The sequence below is a fragment of the Dermatophagoides farinae genome, chromosome 3, assembly GCF_024713945.1.
Source record: "Dermatophagoides farinae isolate YC_2012a chromosome 3, ASM2471394v1, whole genome shotgun sequence".
NCBI classification, from domain to species: domain Eukaryota; kingdom Metazoa; phylum Arthropoda; class Arachnida; order Sarcoptiformes; family Pyroglyphidae; genus Dermatophagoides; species Dermatophagoides farinae.
The window spans coordinates 2,116,258-2,129,973 of record NC_134679.1 but is presented as its reverse complement, the minus strand read 5'-3'; the positions used below and the strand labels follow the sequence as shown (position 1 = coordinate 2,129,973).

The following is a 13,716-nucleotide window of genomic DNA, read 5'->3' as shown; positions in this document are numbered from 1 at the left end:
ACACACACATACATCATGGATAGAAAAATGCCAAAGATTTTTTCTTCTGCCATTCAATAAATTTATTCATTGCATCAATATTTACAACAACAACAACAACAACAACAACAACAACGACAACCAACCAACCAACAACAACAACAATAATAATCTTGTGATACAATCTCGAGACACACACACATATACATACACATCATTTAGAGAGGCTCACCATGCTGAACCAGTTTTATTATTTGATTTTAGCTACACGATCGTGGTGGTTGTTCTTTGGTTGATTGCTTGATAAATGATGTTTGATCATCAGCAATCCTCAAAACAAATCATAACCAAACTAAACTTCCAACAGTGCATTCAAAAATGATTTTTTTTCGCTATTTTTCCTCATCCAACTATGAACGATTCAAGAATGAACAGAAAAAAATGCATATATTCACACCTATATATATATGTGAAAATCAAAGAAAAAAAAGAACACTAAACATGACCAAAAAAAAAAAAAATCTCATAATTCATTGAATTCAGTTTAGTTTTTTATTCAGAAGAAATAAAATATAATGAAAAAAAGTTGCACAAACTCATATTATACACGATATATACAGACAATATATAAATGGGACAAAGTTTCATTTTCATTTTATTATTATTTACTTTTTTGGAGCATGAGCATCATTCTCATTTCATGGGCAAAATTCATTTGTTTTTTTTTTGATGACAACATAAATTACTGCTGATGATGATGGATCAAAATTCAAATGTATGATCTCATGATCATTATGTTATGAACATCATGATCGAAACATTTGTCTCATATAAAAAATGCTTTTTATCATCATCAGATGATGATAAATTGACATTTATTTTGTGTATAAACGTGATCAATCAATCAATCAATCAATCAGTCGTTCAATGAATTGTAGAAATTTTCTTTTCTATATACTCGAAACTTTTATTCATATGATCATGCCATCAAATAATTTTGTCGATTGGAAACTTTTCTCGTACAATCGTAGGAATGTTTTGGCAAAAATTTTGGCGCCATAGGTGAAATTGAAAAAAAATTCTATTTAAAATTTGAATTTTTTTTTTACTTATTGAGGTACGTAGTCTATGAATATGATATATAATTTGTTTATAATACATGCGGATTTTTTTTTCAAGTTCTTTGTGTTTGGATATTATTTGATTTTTATCATTCAAAAATTTGCCAAATAAATCATGGCTCGAAATGCCGAGAAAGCAATGACAACATTAGCTCGATGGCGAGCATCACAACTTGAAGAACAAAATAATTCCAATCAACCAAAACGTGAACGGCGACCATATTTTCCAGGTGATTGTAATGATTTAAATGCAGCACAACGATGGCGTTTGAATGTTGTACGTGTGATCAGCCGAAAAGTGGCACAGATCCAGAATGCTGGTCTTGGTGAACATCGTATTCGTGATCTAAATGACCAGATCAATAGGCTGCTAAGAGAGAAAAGGAATTGGGAACAACGAATCAAAGAACTTGGTGGTACTGATTTCAAGTAGGTCATTGACATTTTTTTGTGATAATTAATTAATTGCATTTCTAAAATACAGATCAACCGAACGTTTCGATGCTAGTGCACGTGAAATACCGGGCAATAAAGGTTACAAATATTTTGGCGCTGCTAAAGATTTACCAGGCGTACGAGAACTGTTGGCACAAGAAACCATTCAGGTGCCAAAGAAAACGAAAGCCGAATTGATGCGATCAATCGATGCTGATTATTATGGTTATCGTGATGAAGATGATGGTGTTATTTTGAAAGAAGAAGCACATGTACAACGTGAAGAACTTTTACGATTGGCAAATGAAGAGAAAAATTCAAATACAACGACCATAAAGGAACGCATTGAATTAATCTGCTATGCTGATGTTAATGATGATAGCAGACAAAGTGTCGAAGATGGAATCGATTTTGCTGGTCCAAAAAATTTTATATCACACGTTCCATCCATACCAACACAAAAAGAGATTAATGAAGAATTAATCCGAAGGAAAAAACAAGAACTACTTAAAATGTACGTTTCAGAAGATATTCTTGAATCGGAAAAAGAATCAAAAAAAATTCTTGACATTGAATAGTACTTGATGATTTTTACTTCTACTGGTCCTTATTATTTTGTTTTATTGACAATAAAAAAAACGAAATTAACGATATAATTTTTATCTTTATTCATCTCATCATTATTATACAAAATTGAAAATTTCTAAAGAGGTAAAAAATCTATTGACATTTCATAATGCGACTATTTACACTTTGCGTGTATTTATGGTTGCATGATATTTTCGTAACAAAATACATCGTCAAAACAATGAATGTACCATCGAGACCTGTGTCCGAGATAATTAAAAGTTCGGACAATGATGAGCCGATAAAGCGTTCACGTGCAGATTGGAAAAAAGCTAAAGAGCTTGAAGAGGCTCGTAAACTTGGCCAAGCTCCTGCCGAAGTTGATGAAGAGGGAAAGTAAGTAAATAAATCATTTTTGTTTTATGATAACAATTTGACTTATAATAAACTTGTATTTTCAGGGAAATCAATCCTCATATACCACAGTATATAAGTACAACACCTTGGTATTATGGTGCAGCCGGCCCAACGCTAAAACATCAAAAAGTTTTTGATGATAAAAACAAAAATAATGCAACATTACATGATAAATTTGTTCGTGGTCTAAAAGGTCGTACGGCCACGAAATTCCGTAAAGGAGCATGCGAAAATTGTGGAGCTATGGGACACAAGAAAAAAGAATGTTTTGAACGACTAAGATCAAAATTGGCCAAATACACTGGTGAAGATATAGTTCCAGATGATGTACTATTGCCCAAACTTAAATATGATTATGATGGTAAACGTGATCGTTGTAATGGTTATGATCCAGTCATGTATCGTTCGGTAATTGAAGAACATCGTAAAGTAGAAGAGGCCAAACAGATTTTAAAAGAAGAAAAACTTGAACAAGATTCGATAAATACCGAAGGAAATTCTGATGAAGAAGAAAAATATGCCGATCATATTTACATGTCTGGAACTAAAGTCGATAGTAAACAGCGTATCACTGTTCGTAATCTTCGAATTCGGGAAGATACGGCCAAATATCTTCGAAATTTGGACATTGATTCTGCTTATTATGATCCTAAAACTCGATCAATGCGTGATAATCCATACAAACATACTGGAAAAACACCCGAAGAATTGCATTATGCTGGTGATAATTTTATTCGATATATGGGTGAAACACAAAAAGTGTCTCAAGCTCAATTGTTCGCTTGGGAAATGTCCGAAAAAGGTGTGGATATTCATCTACAGGCTGAACCCACAAAAGCTGAGATGATTCATCGAGAATTGGATTTAAAAATGAATGATTTAAAAGAAACAACCAAAGAATCTATCCTAAATAAATATGGTGGTAAAGATTATTTGGAAGTGCCACCGAACTCTTGACATTGACTAGTACTTGATGATTTTTATTTCTACTGGTCCTTATTATTTTTGTTAATTGACAATAAAAACGAAATTAATTTTTATCTTTATTCATCATCATTATTTTATTTTTTCATTTAAATAACGAAATCATTATTTACAAATTTCATTCATTTAGGAATGTTGTTGTTGGTGATGTGATGATACTTTATTGTCCATTGGATCATCTTGATTTGGCTCTATTTTGGCTGTTTTAGAACTTTGATATTTTTGCAGCTGTATTTGATGCTGTTTTTTCAGATGTTCCAATTCGGTTAAACAAGATCGAACATGTTCCAAACGTAGCATGGCCAATTGATTTATTTTCATTGTCGAATAAGTTGAACCTTCATGTGGTTGTAAAGTACTTACTTGCGATAAATATTGTAGCTGTTTGCTCACATTATTATCAACCATTTCGAGAAACTTGACAAATTGGCTCACTTGACTTTCTACATTCTTGATGCTAGGCTTATCCTTACTGAATTCATTTAATGCAGCCGTTCCAAATTGCATCATCTGATAGATTTGATTCTCAATCTGATCTAAAACATGAAGCTTTTCCGATGAATTATGATCCATTTTTCGTTGTAAAATTTAAAATTTCAAAAGAGGTAAAAAAGATATCGACAGTTTATAATTACGACTATTTCCACCTTGAGTGTATTCATGGCTGCATAATAGAATTTTGAGTCGAATATAATTGATTTAAATATATTTTCGTAACAAAATACATCGTCAAAACAATGAATGTACCATCGAGACCTGTGTCCGAGATCATTAAAAGTTCGGACAATGATGAGCCGATAAAGCGTTCACGTGAAGATTGGAAAAAGGCTAAAGAGCTTGAAGAAGCTCGTAAACTTGGCCAAGCTCCTGCCGAAGTTGATGAAGAGGGAAAGTAAGTAAATAAATCATTTTTGTTTCATGATAACAATTTCACTTATAATAAACTTGTATTTTCAGGGATATCAATCCTCATATACCACAGTATATAAGTACAACACCTTGGTATTATGGTGCAGCCGGCCCAACTCTTAAACATCAAAAAGTTTTTGATGATAAAAACAAAAATAACGCAACATTGCATGATAATTTTGCACGTGGTCTAAAAGGTCGTACGGCCACGAAATTCCGTAAAGGAGCATGCGAAAATTGTGGAGCTATAGGACACAAGAAAAAAGAATGTTTTGAACGACCAAGATCAAAATTGGCCAAATACACCGGTGAAGATATAGTTCCAGATGATGTACTATTGCCCAAACTTAAATATGATTATGATGGTAAACGTGATCGTTGGAATGGTTATGATCCAGTCATGTATCGTTCGGTAATTGAAGAACATCGTAAAGTAGAAGAGGCCAAACAGATTTTAAAAGAAGAAAAACTTAAACAAGATTTGATAAATACTGAAGGAAATTCTGATGCTTCCGATTCTGATGAAGACGAAAAATATGCCGATCATATTGACATGCCTGGAACTAAAGTCGATAGTAAACAGCGTATCACTGTTCGTAATCTTCGAATTCGGGAAGATACGGCCAAATATCTTCGAAATTTGGACATTGATTCTGCTTATTATGATCCTAAAACTCGATCTATGCGTGATAATCCATACAAACATACTGGAAAAACACCCGAAGAATTGCATTATGCTGGTGATAATTTTATTCGATATATTGGTGAAACACAAAAAGTGTCCCAAGCTCAATTGTTCGCTTGGGAAATGTCCGAAAAAGGTGTGGATATTCATCTACAGGCTGAACCTACAAAAGCTGAGATAATTCATCGAGAATTGGATTTAAAAATGAATGATTTGAAAGAAACGATCAAAGAATCTATCCTAAATAAATATGGTGGTAAAGAATATTTAGAAGCGCCACCAAAAGAATTGATTTTCGCTCAAACCGAGGATTATGTTGAATATTCTCGTAGTGGCCAAGTAATTAAGGGCGAAAATCGAGCATCAATACGATCTATTTATAAAGAAGATGAATTTATCAACAGCCATACAACCGTATTTGGGTCATATTGGGAAAATGGAAAATGGGGTTATAAATGTTGCCATTCATTTATTAAAAATTCCTATTGCACCGGCACATTGGGTAAAAGATCCCCTGCTAGTGCGAATATAGCAATTGAAGAGCAAATCATAAATTGAAACTTTATTTGTAATGTTTCTCCTTGTCAAAACCACTCAAATAAAATACCATGATTTATTTTCAAATTAACAAAAAACTGTTTTTTATTCAATAAAGAACAAAGAGCAATTAACCCTTTGCACTCGGATGTCCCCGTAGAGGGGACATTGCATGTTAACAGTTAATAATTAACTCCTTTATGCGCCTGTAGTGTCGCAACTGGCTTATTACCATTACACGTTCACAACCCACGTTACACACATTATAAAATGGGGAGACCCTTACCTATCTTTCCCCCAAGTTACAAAATACTTTATATACTAATAGATTCTATAGTATACAATAAGTTTTACAAAAAAAAGTTTCATTACCATTGGTGCAAATATCTAGGACAGGCGTCGGCAACCTGCGGCTCGCGAGCCGCATTTCCCATAGAGCTCTATTGAACAGGGGGCGCAGTTGCCGACCCCTGGTCTAGGAGATGTATCTTATGAACAACCCCAAAACAAATAACGTGATATTAACGAAGCATAGGAAGTGCACGTGCAGTAAAAGATGCGATGACGATGGAAAAAGATTAGCTCGGCGTTTTGTCAGCAGTCACTGGGTTTTTGGACGATGAAAAGTGACGAATGTGCTACGACTGACTAATCATCACTAATTTATTGTATTTTCTAAAGTTATCAATTATCAATTGCTTCAACTATTTTTTTCCAATATTTTATTAATAAAGATTCACTTTTATTTGCGACACCGTCAACTTCGATAATTAATGAACAATGAACAGAGGAAGGCGTACAATTTCCAGAATGAATTGCAATAATCATAGCACGAGCTAATAATACTGAAATTTTATCATCAATGATTAACACGGATAAACGACAAGAAGAAAAAGGATCAAGAAAAATCATTATTCGAACAACATATAGAGAAGCAGAAAAAGTTAAGTCAAAGAAAAATGAAATTGACGATAATAATGATGATAGGATTGATCAAGAAAAATTGAAAAGCTTTGACTAAAGAAGAGGAAGCTAAAAAGATAACCGGAAAATTATTGAATATAGATGATCGTAAATGCTCCATTATCCGTTGAAAAGAGATAGAAGCCTATAAGCTTGTTAGCTTGTTAGGCAGAATGTATACAATGTATAGTATACATCATCTACGTTTTTAATAAAAGACGCATTCACACATACACACACAAAAACCAACGAGACTTTTCAAAAAAAATTTTCAAACACAAAAATTCCAAAATTTATAAAACCCAACTTTTACACTACACAATTTTTCACAGGCAACGGACACTTTCAACAATATCTATACAGAATAAAACGTTCCACATGTACATGTTCAAACACAACACAGGACACAAATCACTTACTCCTCGAATGTTTACACTACACTAATATTAAATTAATTAATATAATAATAAAATAGAATTAAAATTACAAAATATTCACACATTACAAGACTTCACCCAAAACAAAGAAACATATTTTAACTTCACAAAATTATGTTTTCACATATACAATACACTCAAACAAATACACACTTGATTCTTCGTTTTTTCTCCCTTTTCTTGTTATTAGGCAATTTATATCTACATTGAAAAAAATGGGGAAAAAAGTCTATGTAAGCCACGCATTTTACGGACACTTTTCCATCCCCTGCCTTACTGTTGCTGTACAAAATTTGCCATTTTTTCCCGCTAGGATTTTTTTCAATGTACTTTTTTTTGTACCGACAAAAAATCAATTAAAATGATTTTTAATTGGATTATGAAGATTTTACAATGTATAAATGAAATGTATACGATATAAATATGAGATTACAATTATTTAGTTTTACAAATATAAAAACATAGATGATTACAAATGATAATTGAGGCATCTTTTTCCCATTAATTGATCACCCAAACATTAATCATCACTACCGATTGGACTAATCACCTGTTCATGATAAATTCAAATATATTAAAGAATCAATTTCCAATTATTTCAAAAAAAAAAACTTATCACTGAATAATAAGCTTTGATCTTTCTGATTACTACATTATTCGTCGATTTGTTCAATGGTTGGGTTGTCATGATAGTTTCCAATTCATCGATATCATCATCAGATGTTGTTTCTCTCCTTAAATTTATTTTTCTCGTTTCACGATTTTTGATTGAATTCTGGTTCCTAACTTTTTTAATAAGATATTCCTGGTGATAAGAAATTGAAATATATCAAGGAATTGATTTAGAATCTTTCTATTAAAAAACTTACTATTAAATGGTCCGATTCACCGATTTTGCCTATGCCTTGAATACCATTCGGGAATAGATTATTGAACCGTCTACGAATATTGGAGGATCGGATCAATTTTTGTAAAATTCTTCTCCAAATATTCTCTGGTATAAAATATCGAAATAAGTTATTTTCACTAAGTAAATCACTTTTAATTAATTTTATAATGTCAATGACATTATTTTGAAAATTTTGAATAGAATCGATATCGGGTTCAACAAATCTAACTACAGTAATACCCCGCTTAACGCGGGGGTTACGTTCCAAAAATTCTGAGCGTTAAGCGAAACAGCGCTAAGCGGGGCTATCTTTACATAATGCATTTTTACCCTTCATATACAATGTAACAATGTAATGCAATGTAGGGTAATTATACAGCGTTATATCGAATCAGCGCTAAACGGGGCAGCGTTAAGCGGGGTATGAGTGTATATTAAATGGTAAAATTGGTAAATTAGATTATTAAATTATCGTTAAGAATTTCATTTGAGTTTAACCTGAAATCAACTTTCCGAATTCGGTTTATATATTGGAATTATTTTCTATTTAATGAAGATGTTTATGTCCAGTTTACCCCTTACAAAAATCATTTTCAAAATCGCACGATCAACGTTTTCTTTGACATCCTATGTTTGTATTATATTTCAATACTGTTTCAAAATTTTTGTTGTTATCAATTTTTTATTTTTATTGAAAAACATATATTCAGATGATAAAAAAAAGATTATAAAAATCAAACTATTTGAAACAAATTCAATAACCATTTTATTTCAAAAGAAGAAACAATGAAAAATGAAATATATAAATGTATGTAACATTTAAAATCCAAAACATGATTGTTTTGGAATGTTAATTATCAAAGTTGTGATGTTTGTATATTTTAAATAGAATGTTCAACTTTGATTTAATGAATGTTATAACCTAATCAATGTTTCTAATTGATTGTTATCTAGTATTTAAACCCATCCTAAATTATCATTATCCATCGAGTATCTGGGATCTATGATCTGCGTATACTTGATCAATAAAGCTTTATAATATTTCAATAGTGTCCATTCCTCAATCATAGCTGCGAACATATTATTCGATACGATTATAACGATGTTATGTGGAACATCGTAATTTATTACATGTACAAATGTATAAATTAAATGTATGCGAATCATCACAAATTTCATTAGTAGCAGCATCAAATGATCGTGAATTTGGTATTGAAATTGGTATTTGTTGTGGCGATGCAGCTGTTGCTGCTACTTGATGATATGATGATGGTGGAATATTTGCATTCATGGATGTTTGATTACAGATTAAAAAACTTGGTGGCACATGTACAATATTCCGTTGTTGTTGTTGATGGTGTTGAAAATTATGATGCTGTAATTGTGGTGACATTATTATCATATTTGGTGAATCAATCAGTGTAGCAGGATGATGACGATTCATGATGGCCATTTTTGTGACCATTGATTGTTGTTGAATTGGATGACCATCTTGATCATTATCGATATCATCATTGTTGTTTAGCACTCCAAAATGATTTATGATGACCTTTTTAAAATTTTGATAGTTACATTTCGGTATTTGATATAATATCATATCATTTCATTCATTAAATATGTCGCTTAGGATGTGTGTAACTGCAATTTTTACACTCGCCAAGTGCTTGCACTGTGTATTAACTTGGCATTTAATGCGGCGAAGCTGATTGATATGGTTGAAAAAAGATGCAAAATGCGCGTGTGCAGTGTATTCGTACTTACAATCAGCCAATCAGGTTTGATTATGGCGACCGTTTAAAATTTGTTATGTGCTCATACATTGAGTTGTTTTCACAACCGTCACTCTTGTCTTTGTACATATAGCACAAAAAATTATTTTTGCAGTGGAAAGATTTCATAATTTCTTTAGTTTTCGTGGTCTGATATTTAATTTTTTTTTTGAAATCCACCTAAGTGAATAAAGAAAAAATTCTTGTTTTGAATTTATCAAATTAAATTAATCATCATCATCATCATCACATCACATTTGAATCACAAAATGACCAATGTTGATTGGATTGATTTCGAACAGGACGATACGTCCATGAATCTTTCGTTTCCATCAGTGTAAGTGAATATTTTTTTTTTGTTTGAATTTGTTTTTTAACAAAAGATTCATTTTTTTTTCACTATAGTTTTGCTGATTATCTTTCCGAAGAATTATCGGAAAATTTGAAAAGTAAATTCAATGAAATTGGTGAAATATGGCGATTTGTTGGCTTTCCTGATTCTTATCGTGAACAACGAACATTAGAAATTAGTCAACAATTCATCGATTTAGCTGATAATTTAGTTGCCAGAAATCGTGATTTTCGTGATGAAGGCCTTAAATATCGAGAATATAAATTAAAAGAAGTAAATAAAATTCTCACTGATCTATCATTACCATCATTTCAGCTATCTGATGATGTACAAACATTGATTATGCAAAATAAGATATTGCAGAAAAAATATAATGAATTATTGGTCGTAAAAAATGAACGAATGTTTAAATTGGAAAGTTTGGAGAATAAATTAAAGAAAATAATCCATCTACTTGGCGAGATTTATCAACCAACCAAATTTGCTACTGACATTCCAAGTGAAATGGAACTAAAAAGTTTGGAATTAATATTACGTGATCGGGAAAAAATTTTATCTGATCGAAAAATGAAATATGAATCATTAAGACCTTCATTAATAAAATTTATCAACGAACTTGAATATGAACCTGAAAATGATGATGAAAAAATGTTGATCATATTGAAAAAAGAGGAGATTATTTTCTCACAATCATATGTTAACAAATTGATGACATTTTTAAACAAATTATCCAGTTCAATTGAAGCTTCTAAAACACATATTGAAAAACAACTTGAAATATTGCAACAACTTTACAATCGATTAGATATTGATCATCAAGAACGAGATATTTTCCTAATGAAATTGGCCGGTACTTTACCACGAAAGCAACAGATATTGGATGCAGAAATTACCAAATATGAGATTCTAAAAAAGAATAGTATCGAAAAAATAATCAAAAATGTTCGTCTGGAAATTAAAGTACTTTTCGAAAAATGTCGTGTATCTCGATTCGATGGTTACCTAATGGATTCACAAGAATATACTGAAGAATTGCTTAACGAATTGGAAACCGAATTTAATGATTTGAAAATTTTTTATGATAAATATCGAGAAGTTTTTGAAAAATTTATCGAATTTGAAGAATCTATGGAACGTTTGATAGAATTAGAAAAGAAATCCACCGATCCTAATCGTTTCAACAATCGTGGTGGTGCATTGTTACAGATGGAACGTGATCGTAAAATGTGTTCGAAAAAATTACCCAAATTAGAAAAAGAGATTCGAACTTTGATCACATTGATTGAAACCGAAAAAAATATCCCATTCAATACATATGGTATTGATATTGATAGATATTTTGAAACAAATTGGGAACAGCTTAAAGATTGTAAAACGATTACGAATGTAGCGAAAAATTCGAAAACCACAAATACTACGAATAGTGCTAAAAAAATTACTGCAGATGTTTTATCAAACAAAAAAGACAAACGAATTCCATTTTCACCACGATCAATTAATCAGTTAAAATTGAATAAACATGATTCAAATGATCAGCCACTACCGGCAAAGATTGCCAAACGTAATCTTTATGATGATATTTTCAAACATGTCGATCAAGCGGAAATAAATTTTCAGGTAATTATATTGATTAACAATCAACTAAATATTGAAAATTAACTAATCCATTCCTCATAGTTGAGAGTCCCTTCCAATTCGACGATGATCGATGTAGAAAATAATCTTCCACATATGAATCTGCATACACCATTGACCAAAGCAGCAATTACTTTACGTACACGTGAACATCGACGACGATCTAAATCTGTGGATTTTGTTCGTAATCGAGCAAAGAATCGTATCGTATTGAATTGTAATAATAGTAATGACTATTCATCATTATCATCCAATGTTAGAACAATGCAAAAACGACCAGCTTTTTTACCATAAATTTTTTTTCAACCATTAAAATATAAAAAAAATTTGATTTTGATTATTAAACATTATTTTTTCAACATTGTATTGTAGTACACGACATTTTACCCATCCACGATAGAATTATAGTATTATTAGTATCATTATCAAACATTATATTTCATTCAATGATGATTATTTTCATTTGATATTCACAAATATAAAATTTTCTGGTTTTTTTTCTCCACTTAATTTGTCTGTTTTCATTATAAACCTTTTATTGTACAAAAATAATTTTGGCCAACGAATTTTTTTTACCATCAGGTATATTATCCGTATCATCATCATGATTATCATTGTCGCGTGATAATGTGTGCACTATATATGAAAACACATCATGAGAAATTTAATTTAAAAAAAAATTGAATCAATTCCACTTATATAAAAAAATAGTGATGACGATAAAAGTACGCATTTAACAATCGAATGTTGTCAATTTTTTTTGTTGTTTTTATTTTTTGAACGCATGCGTTGTCTATAGACAGTTATTTTTTTTTTCTGTTTGGTTTTTTTTTAATACGCGTTGGAGAGAAATGTTTTTATTTTGGCAGCTCTTCATTATATAAGGTTTCAGCTTTAACGACAAAGCCAATAGAGCGAGAGAGAGAGAAAGAAAAACGCGCAAAAAGAAACATTTGTATCAAATTGAGTGATATAATCTTGAAAATTTTGATTCTGAATTTTTTTTTTGTTTCGTTTTCAATTTTTGTTTGAAAATTTCAATGTTTTCTGGAAAAATTTTAAGTTTGTATTAAAAACAAGTGGCAATAGACAATAAAATGGCTTCCACGCCCAAAAGCGATGATGTCGTTTCTTTAAATGGTATGGTCATTCTTTTTTTTTTTTTTTTTGTTGATCTTTCGATGATGTAATTCACAATTGTTTTTGATCATTCATTTTAGATTCTTGGATCGATATAAATGAAAATTCCACATATTCGCCCAGTGATACACCACTTCATATCCTCGTCAAAAACAATGGACCAACCCTACAAAGTTTGGAGAAATTATTGTTGGATGCACAAAAAGAAAGCCAAACAGGACATTCATCATTGAAAGGTTCATTTTTGGGTTCATTACCGATTACGCCTGACGGTTTGCAAACACCTCCGAATAGCATCTATTTTAATAATAATGTAATAATAACAAATAGCCAAACGAGATAATTTCTAAATTTTTTTTTATATGCCAACCAAATAACGAATTTAGGAACATAATGATCGAAGTCATTTGAGTACGGATTGGATATGGGATTGGAGCAATCGTGATCCATTGTCCAAGTATGTGCTAATTTATTAATGTTTCTCATTGAATTCATTCATTTCTATTCTATATCTGTTTTTTTTTCTGTAGAGAATGGAATAATATACAACCAAATCGTAAAACTCGTCCAACGTTTCGTCAATGGATAATACGACGTGGTATCCTTTCGAAAGAAGTACTTTCATTATTATTTTTGACCAATATACTTTCATTGATTTTGGGTGCCGGAATTGGTTATACAATTATTCTACGTCGAGCTTTTTAACATATATATGGTCCGAATGAATCAATGATTTTTTTTTTGGTATTGATGATAACACAGGAAAACAAAAACAAAAAATTTCATCAATATTTTACCTTTATAATACACTTATGATTGCTGTTTTTTTTTCTACTTTACATTTATATATATTAACAAATGGTTTGGCCGTTTTTTTGTTTGTTTGTTTGTTTGTGT

At 31.1% G+C, this 13,716-nt stretch overlaps 6 protein-coding genes across 6 annotated transcripts; 5 read left to right on the top strand and 1 right to left on the bottom strand.

The window, feature by feature from the left end:
* Positions 1-593: 593 nt before the first annotated feature.
* On the top strand, positions 594-2,191 carry LOC124498448 (pre-mRNA-splicing factor ISY1 homolog). Its single transcript, XM_047062199.2, has 3 exons — positions 594-1,096; positions 1,159-1,529; positions 1,585-2,191. Exons 2-3 carry the CDS (start codon positions 1,216-1,218, stop codon positions 2,111-2,113), a joined length of 843 nt encoding a protein of 280 aa, XP_046918155.2. The 5' UTR covers positions 594-1,096; positions 1,159-1,215; the 3' UTR covers positions 2,114-2,191.
* A 94-nt stretch (positions 2,192-2,285) lies between these two features.
* On the top strand, positions 2,286-3,559 carry LOC124498447 (pre-mRNA-splicing factor SLU7). The gene is made up of 2 exons (XM_047062196.2): positions 2,286-2,498; positions 2,564-3,559. Exons 1-2 carry the CDS (start codon positions 2,344-2,346, stop codon positions 3,474-3,476), a joined length of 1,068 nt encoding a protein of 355 aa, XP_046918152.2. The 5' UTR covers positions 2,286-2,343; the 3' UTR covers positions 3,477-3,559.
* On the bottom strand, positions 3,554-4,164 carry MED11 (mediator complex subunit 11). The gene has a single exon (XM_047062201.2). It carries the CDS (start codon positions 4,074-4,076, stop codon positions 3,630-3,632), a length of 447 nt encoding a protein of 148 aa, XP_046918157.1. The 5' UTR covers positions 4,077-4,164; the 3' UTR covers positions 3,554-3,629.
* LOC124498446 (pre-mRNA-splicing factor SLU7) lies at positions 4,157-5,766 on the top strand. Its single transcript, XM_047062195.2, has 2 exons — positions 4,157-4,395; positions 4,461-5,766. Exons 1-2 carry the CDS (start codon positions 4,241-4,243, stop codon positions 5,653-5,655), a joined length of 1,350 nt encoding a protein of 449 aa, XP_046918151.1. The 5' UTR covers positions 4,157-4,240; the 3' UTR covers positions 5,656-5,766.
* Positions 5,767-9,750: 3,984 nt separating this feature from the next.
* Positions 9,751-12,189, top strand: LOC124498444 (protein regulator of cytokinesis 1). Its single transcript, XM_047062194.2, has 3 exons — positions 9,751-10,029; positions 10,098-11,661; positions 11,722-12,189. The coding sequence occupies exons 1-3, from the start codon at positions 9,962-9,964 to the stop codon at positions 11,971-11,973; spliced, it is 1,884 nt and encodes a 627-aa protein (XP_046918150.1). The 5' UTR covers positions 9,751-9,961; the 3' UTR covers positions 11,974-12,189.
* Positions 12,190-12,525: 336 nt separating this feature from the next.
* BNIP3 (BCL2 interacting protein 3) lies at positions 12,526-13,690 on the top strand. The gene is made up of 4 exons (XM_047061892.2): positions 12,526-12,819; positions 12,900-13,132; positions 13,206-13,276; positions 13,350-13,690. The coding sequence occupies exons 1-4, from the start codon at positions 12,777-12,779 to the stop codon at positions 13,522-13,524; spliced, it is 522 nt and encodes a 173-aa protein (XP_046917848.1). The 5' UTR covers positions 12,526-12,776; the 3' UTR covers positions 13,525-13,690.
* Positions 13,691-13,716: the final 26 nt, after the last annotated feature.

Excerpts from the sequence above, each read along its gene's own strand:
- BNIP3 (XM_047061892.2), top strand. The coding sequence starts at position 12,777 with ATGGCTTCCACGCCCAAAAGCGATGATGTCGTTTCTTTAAATG. Across the intron at positions 12,820-12,899 it reads TGATGTCGTTTCTTTAAATG|ATTCTTGGATCGATATAAAT; the intron begins GTATGGTCATTC and ends CATTCATTTTAG. Across the intron at positions 13,277-13,349 it reads AATCGTGATCCATTGTCCAA|AGAATGGAATAATATACAAC; the intron begins GTATGTGCTAAT and ends TTTTTTCTGTAG.
- LOC124498448 (XM_047062199.2), top strand. The coding sequence starts at position 1,216 with ATGGCTCGAAATGCCGAGAAAGCAATGACAACATTAGCTCGATGGCGA. Across the intron at positions 1,530-1,584 it reads CTTGGTGGTACTGATTTCAA|ATCAACCGAACGTTTCGATG; the intron begins GTAGGTCATTGA and ends TCTAAAATACAG.
- LOC124498447 (XM_047062196.2), top strand. The coding sequence starts at position 2,344 with ATGAATGTACCATCGAGACCTGTGTCCGAGATAATTAAAAGTTCGGAC. Across the intron at positions 2,499-2,563 it reads GAAGTTGATGAAGAGGGAAA|GGAAATCAATCCTCATATAC; the intron begins GTAAGTAAATAA and ends TTGTATTTTCAG.
- LOC124498446 (XM_047062195.2), top strand. The coding sequence starts at position 4,241 with ATGAATGTACCATCGAGACCTGTGTCCGAGATCATTAAAAGTTCGGAC. Across the intron at positions 4,396-4,460 it reads GAAGTTGATGAAGAGGGAAA|GGATATCAATCCTCATATAC; the intron begins GTAAGTAAATAA and ends TTGTATTTTCAG.
- LOC124498444 (XM_047062194.2), top strand. The coding sequence starts at position 9,962 with ATGACCAATGTTGATTGGATTGATTTCGAACAGGACGATACGTCCATG. Across the intron at positions 10,030-10,097 it reads AATCTTTCGTTTCCATCAGT|TTTTGCTGATTATCTTTCCG; the intron begins GTAAGTGAATAT and ends TTTTCACTATAG. Across the intron at positions 11,662-11,721 it reads AAGCGGAAATAAATTTTCAG|TTGAGAGTCCCTTCCAATTC; the intron begins GTAATTATATTG and ends CATTCCTCATAG.
- MED11 (XM_047062201.2), bottom strand. The coding sequence starts at position 4,076 with ATGGATCATAATTCATCGGAAAAGCTTCATGTTTTAGATCAGATTGAG.